We start from the raw sequence: 13,943 nt of genomic DNA on the forward strand, positions 1-13,943 counted from the left end.
TTTTGAGCAAAATGAAGTCAATTTGATTTCTAACAACTCTGTTTTTTTCTGTCTGCAGGTGATTTCCATGTGTATAGCCTTCTAGGATGTTGTTTGAAGAAGGTGTTGGCTATTAACAGATTGTTTTCTACGCAGAACTGTACAAGTCTATCTCCTCTACTATTTCTGGTAGCTAGACCGTATGCTCCTATGTGGTCTCCTTCAGCACCACGACCAATTTTAGCGTTAAAGTCACCCATGATCATCGTTATCTTACCTCTTTTTGTCAGTCTCATTATTTCATCTATGTTGTTATAAAATTTTTCGATTTCTTCGTCTAACTTGTCACTTGTTGGAGCATAGACCTGAATAATATTTAGTTTTCTGTGAGTTATTTGTAATTTCAACACTAATACTCTATCATTTAGAGGGATGAAGTCTATGACTGATTAAGAAATGTTCTTCGACACTAATATAGCAGTTCCATATTGATGTTCTGGGTCGGTTCCACCTGAATAGTATATGTATCCATGTTTTGTTTTTTGTACTCCTGATTCAGGCCATCTTACTTCACTCATCCCCAAGATGTCTATTTCCAGTCTTACCATCTCGGCTTCAGTGTTTGCCAGTTTCCCGGACATAAATAAGCTGCGTACATTCCAGGTGGCAATGCGTACTATTCGGTCGTATATTTGTATTCTTGTATGATCATTTTTTGTATGAAAAGCTGGATCTCTAATATTTATAGGCAAATTTTCAATTTGATTTAATTCGAAAATATCTGGTTCATCATGTGTGAAATTTGGTTCTGACTTTATATGTAGACGTGAAAGTGCATCAACATTGAAATGAGAATCTGTATTTTTGTAATCAATGTCATAATTCAAAGAAAATTGCATAATGTTGCGTTCTTGTTGCAATTAAAACTGGTAGGCTTTTATCAGGTGCAAAGATTTGAACTAAAGGTTTATGGTCAGTGAGCAAAATAAATTTACTAGCACATAAAAAATTGTAAAATTTTTTTACTCCAAAGATTATGCTGTATGCTTTTTTGTCTATTTGTGAGTATTTTTACTTTGCAGCAATAAGAGTTTTAGTAGCAAACTGTAAAGGTATCTGTACCGTCTGGAAAAATATGTAAAAGTACTGCACCTACACCATAGGGTGATGCATCAGTTGCTAGGACCAATGGTAAGTTTGGGTCATAGTGACAAAACATTTCTAGAACAAATGAGTTTTTTTGCTTTGTTAAACGCAGTTTGACAAGTATTTTACCATTTAAAATTGGCATTGTTTTTAAGTAAATTATTAAATGGTTGTAATATTGTAGAAGTGCCTTTAAGAAAACGCCTGTAATAATTAATTAGACCACAGAAACTCCGAATTTGAGTTCTATTTGTGGGTATTTGGGTATTTGCAATTGCAGTTACTTTATCTGCACTAGTAGATCCCCCCGCTTTATTCATTTTATACCCACAGTAGTCAATCTCGTCTTTGAAAAATTCACTTTTATCTAAATTTATATGTAAATTATGTTCAGATAATTTCTTTAAAACTTGTTCAAGTCTTTGTAAATGTAAGGTATTGTTTGGAGCTGTAATTATTATATCATCCTGAAATATCGAAATGCCATCTATTCCTTGTAGCATTTGCTCCATTAAATGTAGCCATTTGGCAGGAGCACTAGCAATTACAAACATTATTTAAGTTGGTTGAAATAAACCTTTATAGATGTTTAATGAATAGAATAGAATAGAATAGAATAGAAAAAAGCTTCATTCTCAGGATTCACAAGTTACACACAAATATAAATTGTCAATAGAGAGAATGGTGTCAATTATAATTTGTAATGGTTGCTGTAACAACCTACACTTAACATAAAAGTATTATTAAAATATAAGGATAATAACAGTGACATTTAGATTCAGATAAGAGCCCTCAGTATCCCTTCAGGTCAGCTTAAAGGTATTCCTCCACTTTGTACGGTTCAAGGTGTATGAGCAACTGTTGAACAGACTTTCTATATTTATTTATGTCAGTTTCTATTTTGATGCTATAAGGCAGTTTATTAAAGAATTTAATACGGGCATATTCTGTGGTTTTCTCAGATGCTGTTAGTCTGTGTATTGGTATATTATAGTTTATGAGATTGTTTCGTGTATTGGTATTATGGTTTGTTATGTGTTCCAAGAATTTATGTCTATTTTTAAAAATGAAAAGTAAGCATTCATATATGTATGTTCCAGCCATTGTTAGTATGTTTAGTTTTTTGAAATTACCTCTACATGAATCCCTGTATTTCAAGTTAAGTAGAGTTCTGATTGCTCTTTTTTGTAATATAAAAACCTGTTCAGTGTTACCACTTCCCCCCCAGAAAACTATTCCAAATCGCATTACAGAATGAAAATTTGAAAAATATACAACTCCTTTACATTTTTCGTCCAAATAATATGCTGTTGTTCTGAAAGAGTAGCAGATAGATGCTAACCTGTTACATATCTCATTTATATGCACCCCAAAATCTAAATTTTGGTCAATATGTACCCCCAGAAATTTTGTGCTTTGGTTTAGAGTAACCATTTCCGATTGAATTGAGACAGTTTCTGGTAAGGTACTATTATTTGTTTTAGTGACGAAACAGATATAATTTGTTTTTTCTCTGTTCAGTATGAGTTTATTCATATTGAGCCATCTCTGTGCTTTATCTAATCTATTATTAGCGATATTCAATAAATTATTCAAGGATGACCCTATAGTTAAAATGTTAGCGTCATCTGCAAATTTCACAATAAGAGTATTCTGATTGTTGTCTGTAATGTCGAAAGATAAATCATTTACATAAAAAACAAAGAGAAGAGGGCCCATAATACTTCCCTGAGGAATTCCCACCGAAATGAGTCCTTCATCAGAGAAGCAATTTCTTCCCTCGTACTCAAATTTTACTTTCTGTTTTCTGTTTGACAGGTATGATTTTATCCAATTATAACCTGGCCCTCTAATGCCATATCTGTAAAGCTTTTCCATTAGTATTTTGTGATTTAAAGTATCAAATGCCTTTGATAAATCTAAAAATATGCCCATATCTTTGTTTTCATAACCCTCATTTATCTTTGTTATAAAATCATTAATGGCAGTCTCTATAGATTTTCCCTTAAGGTACCCATGTTGTGCATGGCATAACAGTCCCTCACTATAGAAAAAACTGAGAAGCCTGACACACATGACTGTTTCAAAAACCTTAGAGAATGATGGTAAGAGGCTTATCGGACGATAATTTTCTAGTAAAGTGGCATCACCTTTTTTATACACTGGTTTTACTACAGCTATTTTTAAGTTGTCTGGAAATATCCCATTTATGAAGGTATTGTTTATTATATGACATAATGGTATAGCTAGCTCATATGCACACAGTTTTATTATATTTGTAGGTATTCCATCATATCCTGAAGTGAATTTATTTTTCAATTTTCTAATTAATTCAATTACTTCATTTATAGTTACTGGCGTTAGAAAAAATGAGTTTTTGTTAAACTCTATTTTGGTGCTGAATTCTATTTTTGGTATATTTTCTAAAAAATGTGTAGCAGAATTTAAAAAATATTCATTAAAATTATTACTTACCATGACTGGATCTCCTAGTATAGCTACATTATTATCAATACAATTTACCTGTGTGATTTCTTTAACGATTTTCCATAGACTTTTTGACTTATTTTGACTATTGTATATTTCTTGCCCATACTGAATTTTTCGTGAATCCACAAGCATTTTATTATACTGACGTTTTGTTTGTTTGTACTCATCTTTGTAATGGTCATCTACTCTACTTAACATTAGCAAAAGGTCTAAGCGACTTTTATATTGATTTATTTCATTTGTATTATGGTATTTGATATATTTTTTATGTTTATTTATATTTTTTTCTGGAAAGCATTGGTCAAATAACAAAGAAATGATTTTCATAAATACAACCCATTGCTTTTCTATATCCCAATTTGGTACTGAAAAAAGCTCCTCCCAGTCTTCATCTTGAAGCATTTGCCTAAAATTTTCTTTACTGTGGGAATCAAAAATTCTTTTCCTAATTTTTATATTTTCTTTTTTGTTTACATTAATACTGAAAGTTATTTTTTGACCAAGATGATCAGAAATATGAGTATCTAATACTTCTGCTACATAGAGTTCACAGTTTGTAAAAATGTTATCAATGCACGTCTGTGTAGCTCTACATATGCGAGTATATTCAGAAACTGATGGCAATATATTAAATGTTTGTAATAAATAGAGAAGGTCTGTTTTATCTTTAGTTTGACTCCTCAAATCTATATTAAAATCACCTGCAATAAAAACTAGAGAGCTCTCACCTGAAATATACATTAAAACATTTTCTAGAATATCTAAAAATTCCTGCACACAAGACTTTGGAGTACGATATATACAAAGAATTAAAATTTTGCAATTTAAAAAACACACTTCTACACATGAACATTCAAAAACATATGTTTTTGCCTTAGCATTTACATCTTTTCTTATCCTCCATGATAAGCTTTCTTTTATATAGATTGCTGTGCCCCCATGTTTGCCTTCATCTCTACAGAAGGCAGAGACTAATTTGAAACCCATAAAATTGTGATTTTGTAATTGGGTATTTGATTTCCAATGTTCACTTAAACAAACTGCGATGCACTCTTTATGTTGTAATATTTCTTTTTGGATTGTATCCATACAATTTCCCACTGATTGAACATTTTGATGGATGATACTGCTCTTTATAACTGAGGATCCTCCTATTTTGGTGGCATCCTCTTTTTCATGAAAAACCTCGAGACTACTGCTCCATTTGGCCAAGCCTCTCGTTTCCATGCTTCTCTACAATCGTCTTGTCTGATGGTAACTTTCATTGAGGTATAATGTTCCGGGTGGGATGATGAATGCTCTTCACACTTTACGCCTGGGAAATTTGGCTCCAAAAAGGCCTTTAGTTGCTCAGGTTTAGTTCCTGGAGTAAGCCTAGTGACATGAAATGATATAAATTTTGGAACTGCTTGAACCTGGGAAGTATTTTCATTTCGGCCCACCACAAAGCGACGGGTTCTGCGTTTGGTTACTTGCCACTCATTATTTTTATTAGGTGTGCGTACCTGATTCCCTAATTGTTGGATATCTTGCAAGTTATTTGTAATCTGTGCCTGTAAAACTGCACTGTTTACTTCTTGCTGAGTGAACAATTTATTTTGAGTGTTATGTTTATGCACTTTATGAGAAGAGGAAGACGAGGATGGTAAGGTTTTAGGTTGTTGTACTAACTTAGCTTTGTAACTATCATTTGCATCTATATTATCTGTAGCATTTACAACAATTAAAGACTCTTTTGAGTTTGCACTTACGATTCCGGCCATCGTGGCAGTATTCACTCCTTTGTTTACACTGTCATTTTTTTCCATAGTTTTAATCTTGTCTAGCAATAATTGATTATTTATGTGTAACACATTGTTTTTGTCTCTTACTTCACCTAACAATTCCTTTAAATACTTGTTTTCCAATTCTAGTGATTCAATTTTTTGATCGGCATTTCGTGGTAAACTAACCTCACTTTTACAGCAAATAATTTTATTTCCATTTTCTACGATAATTTTGCCTTTTGCCCGTTCAGCACAACTTTTATGATAAATAGAAAAACATATTTTACAGACATATACTGCACACGATTTTTTACAGCATTTCATTACTACATTTTCTTCATTTTCTTTCGGTAAAGATGACGAACCGTCATGATCGGCCGCCATATTTCAAAGAACAAGTAATGTAAGTAGATGTTTTATTTCATCTTTTATTGGCAAGTGTGATTAAGCTTCCGTAATATCTATTTTCGTACATTTATCCCCACCTGCTAATTGAGAAAGTAGATTATCTGTTGTAGGTAAAGGGTATTCATTAACTTCAATGTAAGGATTTATTGTGATTTAAAAATCACCACAAATGCGTATGGCCCCATTTGGCTTAACCACAGGAATATCCAGCTAATAATTCCTATGTATAAATTCACATGTACCGATAAACCTTCACCTCAAGGTCGAAAGAATTATTATGCTAAATTATTAAGAAACTTAAATATTAGAAAAGAATAGTATACCGGAAAGCAATCTACTATTTCATGCTAATTGCAAGGGAATGCCAATGCCATAAGTGTCTGAAACGTGTCTTTTTAGGGCCTGGTTCTGGCTCTTCTGAACAAATATATTTATTAAACGGATAATAGACGATTTTAAAAGTATAGATGTGTTCAATTAGATAGTTATCGAGATTAACTACCAGACCCAACGATACCTTTGAGATTTTAAACCAAAATTTAGTTGTTTTTTTATCACACCGCTTTTAAAAGATACTTTTACTACGTAAAGTATTTTAAAAAATTATGGATTCTGAAAGATAATTGATAATGTTGATATTCGGGATAATATTGGCGATGAAAATATTAGCGATATAATAATATGATTCTACAACGTAAATTATAACTTAATTGACATATAGATATTATATTCTAAGCACTTTTTATCATAAAATTTAAAGATAAAAAAGTTATATTTTCTGAAAATTTTACCCTGGCATTCCTAATACTCCAAGTCCTGTAGATACACGTATATTTCCTATATCTGGTAAAAGGTATGGATCCTGTGTAAAGACATGACCTTCAGGAGCTTTTCCATCTGATACTGTGTAAGTTTTCCAATCAAAGTTAGCAACCACATATTTTCCGACGGGAAAGTCTGGATTCTTGCTTTCGATTATTCTACAACAAAGTTCTATTAATAATATTGGATATTATAACAACAGTCTGTGGATTGATTAAACTCAAATTGGAATAATTAACACTGATAGTTGGTCGGAATTATACGAACCAGAGGGGAAATACATTGTAGTCAAAAGATAATCCTCTTAGTTGCCATTATCAAATCCATGCAATAAGCATAGTATTTTAAAATAATCGTTTAAATGCAAAAATTCTCCTTAAAAGTTGTCTCGTAAAATATCTAACGACATCAAAAATCTAAGGAACACAATTTTTTTTTCTTATATATACATCAATTTTGATAGGATTTTAAACAGTGACATACCGTTATATGACCGTTGACCTGATTAGTCAGCAATGAACTTATCTTAATTATTGTAGTGCAATATGAATGAAATAATCAAATAAAAGTTAAAAAGTGCAGTAGTTTAATGAACATTTGTAACATAAAAGTCTAAATAAAAAAATAATAAGGATGATTGGAGGCTTTTTATAGACTTTTTAAAAACAAGTATAAAAGCTGTACTTTTACACAATGGGAACACTTATGCACTTCCTATTGCTCATTAAGTCCATATGAAAGAGACATCTGACAATCTTTCAGGTCACAATTGAATAATCTGTGGAGATTTAAAAGTTGTTTGCATGCTAGTTGGTCAACAAAATGGATTTACAAAGTTTCCATGTTTTATTTGTTTCTAGACAGTAGAGCAAGAGATAAATACTTGTCAACAAAACAATGGCCAGTAAGAAATGGTGTAACACGTGGCGAGAAGAACATTTTGTACAAAACTTTAGTAGATTCAAAAAAGAACCTTTACACATCAAGTTAGTCTTAATGAAACAGTTTGTCAAGGCCCTACCTAAAGATGGAGAATGTTTTAAGTACTTGAGTGAAAGGTTTCCCCCTCTATCAGAAGCCAAATTGAAATAAGGTGTTCGACTCCACATTTGAAACCAAGATGACTACCAAGGAAAAAGAAGCTTGTATTTAATTTAAAAAAAATTTAACCAAGTTTTTAGGTAATGTGAGAGACTCTAAATACGAGCTTTTAGTAGCTAATTTATTAGATAAGTTTAAATATTTGAAATGTCTAATGAGCCTAAAAATCCACTTTTTGTATAATCATCTTGAGGTTTTCCCTGAAAATCTAGGTGATGTCAGTGAAGAACAAGACCAACGATTCCACCAGGATATCAAGGTGAAAGAGAAACGATACCAGGGACGTTGAAACACGTACATAATAGGTGATTACTGTTGATCACTTCATCGGGAATAACATAGTGCTTCGCATGAGAGAAAAAACTACTTGAGAAGTTTTACAGAAAAAAGAGAAAGAAAATACAAAAGCATTGACTCATGAAATGATTGTACAGACCTATAATATTACAAGATAACAATTAGATAAATTGTATTATTCTAATAATGTATCATTTTAATGTATTTCGGTATTATGTCTTTTTTAAATTATTATAATGTACAATAAACCAGTATCATATTGTGGAACAACTGTAGATAATATGTAAAATAAGGTTGTATATAAAGTTGTAAGAAAAGTTTTAAGAACCTGTTTTCTTTTACCTGTGTAATCTGTGTTTCCTCAGGCCGCCTTTTCATATAATCAATTTAGTTTTGAGGCAATAGGATCCATTCCTATGCAAGAATATCTTCAAGATCTTGTATAGTTTGAACATTGTGCAGATGAGGAGCAATCCGTTTCTGAAGCATATCCCATACATGGAATTAAAATCTTTAAATTTTGCTGGCCACGGTAAAAGTGTAATATTCTCATTATGAAACCAATCTCTTATTGTTGCTGCAGTATGTAGCCTTACATTGTTCTGCATGTAACCCAAATCAGGCCTGTAGCAGTGGCAAATGGAAAAAGAACATGTTCCAAGATGCGATCAATATAATGATATTTATTCAAAGTGTCTTCCACAAACACGGGAACAGTTCGATGATGATAAATTATTCCAGCCGACATCATAACTTGTAGACCACTATATGGACGAACACCCTGTACATGTCTGAGTCGCTCTTGTTCACTAGGTCCTTTTCAAACTCTCACTTTTCTTGTATCACTTTTCTTTTATCAGGGTAGAGACAAAACCTAGCTTCATCTGTGAATAACACAAAACTTAAAACCAAGGGTTTGTTCACGTACAGTAATATAGTAAGTATTTCTTAAGGCTCCACAGAGTTCACGTACAGTTATATGCACAGTTAGACGAGCTAATCCTACCACATACCGATCCTGTCGAGGAGTAGTTGCACGTCGACGACCTCCATATCTTTTAGCGACAAAATGACGTGCAACATCAGCTTGTGAAAGACCAGCCTCAATCATATTGACAGCACTCACCATTTAAACATGTGTTAAATGCCTACGCTCTATGAATATTGTTGCGTTTAATAATCTTATTTTAATAAAATTTTAAATAAAGACCATGTTTAAAATTTTAAGCACTGATTGCATCCTGTACGAATTAGATTCTTTGGTCTTCATCAAGTGTTAGGTTTGACTTGCTCGAACATCCCCAGAGTTGGACTCCATACGTCCAGATAGGTTTTATGATGGTTTTGTATACAAGGATTTTGTTTTCAAGGCTCAGTTCCGATTTCCTGCCTACTAACCAGTTTAGATCTTTCATTCTTAAGTCAATTTGTTTCCGCTTTTTAAGAATATGTTCTTTCCAGGTGAGTTTTGTGTCAAGATGTATTCCTAGGTATTTAGTGCTAGAGGATTGGGGAAGTTGGATATTGTTAAGTGAAACTGGGGGACACGGGTCTCTTCTCAAGGTAAAAGTCACTTGGACTGATTTTGTTTCATTCATTTTAATTCTCCACTTATAATACTATGTCTCGATTTCATTTAGTTATACCTGTAGAATGTTAGATGCTATAATTGGATTTTCTTCGGCTGCAAGGATGACAGCATCATCTGCAAATGTGCCAGTGATGGTTTCATTAGTGGAGGGTAGATCTGCTGTGTATAGCACATATAATATTGGTCCAAGAACGCTGCCCTGTGGAACACCAGATTTTATAGGACAATAAAATTATTGGAATTACTTTCATTCACTCTTGTTCGGAATTATCTCTCACTTAGATAGGATTTTAACAGTTTCAGGTACTTGATGGGTAAAAATTTCTTGATTTTTAAAATCAGGCCTGTGTGCCAACTGCCAAACCTTATCAAAGGCTTGACTAACATTTAGAAAAGCAGCTGTGCAGTAGTGTTTTCTTTCCATTGCAGAATTTATGGTGTGTACTATTCTATGAACCTGCTGTACTGTCAAGTATTTTTTTGAAAGTCAAGTTGGTTGTTGGGTATCCATTGCTTCGTATTGAGGTCTGAGTTAATTTTTTGTAACAGTAACATTTCAAGTATTTTGGATACGACTGGTAGTAGGTTTATTGGCCTATATGATAAAACCTCGTTTAGATTTTTTCCTGCTTTTGGGATTAGTATTATTTTAGCGGTTTTAAAGAACTTTGGCCAGTAGTTTAATCGTAGAATAGCATTGAAGATGAGAGTAATCAGTATGATTCCTTTATCTGGTAGTTCCTTCATCATCTTGGGTATTATTTTGTCCAGCCCAGGAGCTTTTCTGATGTTTAAATATTAGATTTATTGTTGAACTTTATTTTTCATTAGTGGTCTGATTACTGGTATGTTCTCTGAAATGTTATTTATGTCTCTTTCAATTTCAATATCTGGAGCGTCATTGTTGAGAGTAAATACTTGAGCTAGGTGCTCGGCAAATAGCTTTGTTTTTTCTTCATCACTTCTGGCCCACTGTAGTGTTGGTCCCTGTTCGTTTCTAATTGGAGGTACCGGAGTCTTGGGTTTTTTGGAGTTTTTGATCGGTTTCCATATTGAGTTATCGTACCGGTTTAGATTTGTTATGTAGTTTGTAAATGACAGTTCTTGTGCCTCTTAAAGTTTTGATTTTAGTTAATTGCTTAGCCTGTTTAATGTAGTCTTGTCTTCTGGGGCATGGGTTTGGTGCCATTTGGTCCTAGCTTTCCTTTTTGGAACTACCAACTTTTTAATTTCAGCTGGGATGTATTGGGCTTTGCTAACTGTATTGTTTGGAGGTGTAGCATTTTGTACAGCCTCTATAAGACTGTTGTTTAAAGCCGTTAATGTTTCGTCTATCTCTCCTGTTGTTTTGAGGCTTACTTGTAAACTAATATCTTCTTCTAATTTGCTGCGGTATTTTTCCCAGTTAGTTCTCCCAGTGTGTAGCCTTGGTGTGGCCGTTTTGTAGACTATAAAGCTGCTGATGGTTGCTATAATTGGGGAGTGGTCAGATAAGAGATCATAGTTCGGCATGACCTCCATGTAACCAGGAGAGATGCCGTGAGTGATACATAGATCCAGCAGATTTACAATTTAAAGCAGTTATTCGCACGAATTTAAGGTCCTATCACTTTTGCCTTAATAAAACAGTGTAATTGACAGATTAATTTTCATGGCATACCTTAATTTGTAGAGAAACAGTTTTCAACTCCAATGGTATACATTACCAAAAAGGTGTTTAAGTTTTTATTAAACACTCTTTATCACTCGAAGAAATATGTGTTGTGATTGCACATAAGACATGAATGTCGTAAGCTCTTTTAGAAAGAAAATAATACGTTCGTTATTTTGTATATTATTTTTGACTATAATTTTAATAATAATAACTAGAAAGGAAGAAACGGGACTATAACATTGCTTATATTAAGGCAACAAGAAATCTATCAACATATAACTTTAAAACGGGTACTTCTGCAAGCCAACGATCTCCCTTAACATTAATATGTTCCTGATAGTAGGCTTTAGAATGAAAATTACAAAATATAATGGTATTGTACCGTGCTTAAAGAGTGATCAGTGGTATATAATAGACCGGATTTTATTTTTGTTAATAAACTATATCTAACAACAATACCTAATAACAATAATCTAGGTCGAGTACAGAGATCTAGATATACAAATAAGGAAATAAGCTTAACCGTGAGACCACTTTAGAGCAGTGTTTGACGCTATTTAAGCCTAATCCGAAGGATTTTATACATTGTTTCATACCTATTGACGAAACATGAAACCATTGGTATACACTAAGGACCAAGAAATAGTCGAAATAGTGACGGCACCCAGCGAACGTGCTTCGAAGAAGACGAAGACTGTCATATTGACCGGAAAGGTGATGACAACCATTTTCTGGGATTCACAAGGGACAATCTACGTCGATTACATGGAGAATGACAAAACGACCACAGGGCTCTACTACGGCCGAATTATTGGGCTGATTTGAAACTGAATTGCAGAAAAAATGAAAGTCCTTAGCGAAGAAAAAGTGCTCTTCCACTATGACAATGTACCCGGGCATAACTACGCCATCAACATGGTGAAATTAGTCGAATTAGGCTACTAACCGTTGCTCTATCCATTATATTCTCAAGATTTGTCCCCATGTGACTTATTTTTGTTTCCAAACTTTAAAAAAGCACTCGCCAAGCAGAAATTTGAGTTGATACAGGACAGTCATCACCGCCACGGAAGCCTATTTTGCAGACCACGAGAAAATATATTTTTCAAACGGTTTATAGTCGCATAGAGTGAGTTGGAGCATCACTGGGACAAGTGTATCGAGCTAAAAGTAGACTATGTTGAGAAATAAATTGCCACTTTTCCAAAATTTTCGTTTTTCTTTTGTAGGCTAAGTACTTATTAAACCGACCTAGTTAAGCTATAAAACTAATGACAATTTGTACTTACTTTGCCACCTGTGAGCCCACAAAAGGAATTCCTAATGGATACCTTACGGAATAGGACCTCATATAGGGATCGATACTAAAATATGCTGCTTCTGCTAAAAATTCTAAAAAAGAATACATACTAATCAGAGAAAACTTAATGATAACAAAGAAGATAACAACAAAAATAAAAATGTATTTTGTAGCACTAAGAGTTTAGAATCAAACATTTAGACGACAAATAGATTATAAATAATTTATGTAGCTCGAACTGAAATTAAATGCTCTTCATCTATATGTCTGTTTTAGTAACATAATATTGGTCGATGTTTGGAATGACCTTTTATTTCGACAACCAATCTAACGACCACTTTTAAAAAACACCATCTTTTGCACTCTATACGTAGAGAAAAGACGATGAGCTAAAAGTAGACGATTTCATTTCCTTTCAATTCGAGGTCCATCACTATTCTATATGTGTTTGTTTCATCTCTTATCAGGAAGATCGTCCAATAGTTACCAGTAAGCTTGGATTTGTAGTTCACCTAATTCGCCATCGAAGAGAAATCTCCTGACTTCTTGTAGCTTCATATAGAGGTCGCTATTAGCGTACTCAAGCATGTGTTACTATAATAGCCATATATATATATATATATATATATATATATATATATATATATATGTATATGTATATATATATACATATATATATATATATATATATATATATATATATATATATATATATATATATATATATATATATATATATATATATTGTACCCTCTTGATGATCGATTGGAGGTTACACAAAGAACGGTACTAGGCTCGGGCTTCAGTCTGGTAGAGGTATCTTGGTCGGGGTTCTTGTTACAGCTCAAATATCACGGATCAATTAAAGAAGTACTTACGACACAAAGACAAGAAGTTAGAAGAGAAGATAAGAGATAAGAGAAGAAAAGTTATTTGGGCACCACCCTATTTTTAGAGGAACAGGGAAACCTTAAGGCACATAAAAAAGGACGACGAGAAAGGTAAGGTACAGCTAGAGAACTCACGCGAGGATAAAGTAAACCGTGAAAGAGAAAAGTATCGGAATTATGCGGTACACTCCTAATATTTTGACACATATACTTAAAATATACGCTCAAACAAATAAATATAATAATATAATTCAATAAAAAATGCCTGGAAGAGAAACACAAAAATATAAATCCAAATTGTATAAAAAAATATAAAAGAAATAAAAAGCAAATAGTTCTTTAACAAAACTATATTTAGGTATATTTGTTAAAGTAAATGTACCATATTAAATTTTATTAAACAGTTGATTAAATAGCATGATTATTGCGTAACTGATTATTAATTACAAACAAAAAAATATCTCAAAAAAATAGTTATAAATAATTTAGTATCCTCAAG

At 32.8% G+C, this 13,943-nt stretch overlaps 1 protein-coding gene across 1 annotated transcript in view; it reads right to left on the reverse strand.

Annotated features, from left to right (window-relative positions):
- The window catches only part of LOC140450302 (prostaglandin reductase 1-like), a 44,811-nt gene that overhangs the window by 16,890 nt on the left and 13,978 nt on the right, over window positions 1-13,943 (reverse strand). The window contains exons 2-3 of the mRNA XM_072543854.1: window positions 12,544-12,646; window positions 6,581-6,769 (exon numbers count right to left, since the gene is read on the reverse strand). Of these exons, the coding sequence (XP_072399955.1) occupies window positions 6,581-6,769; window positions 12,544-12,646 (292 nt within the window). The remainder of the gene's footprint in view (window positions 1-6,580; window positions 6,770-12,543; window positions 12,647-13,943) is intronic.

This window comes from Diabrotica undecimpunctata, chromosome 9 (assembly GCF_040954645.1).
Source record: "Diabrotica undecimpunctata isolate CICGRU chromosome 9, icDiaUnde3, whole genome shotgun sequence".
NCBI lineage: Eukaryota > Metazoa > Arthropoda > Insecta > Coleoptera > Chrysomelidae > Diabrotica > Diabrotica undecimpunctata.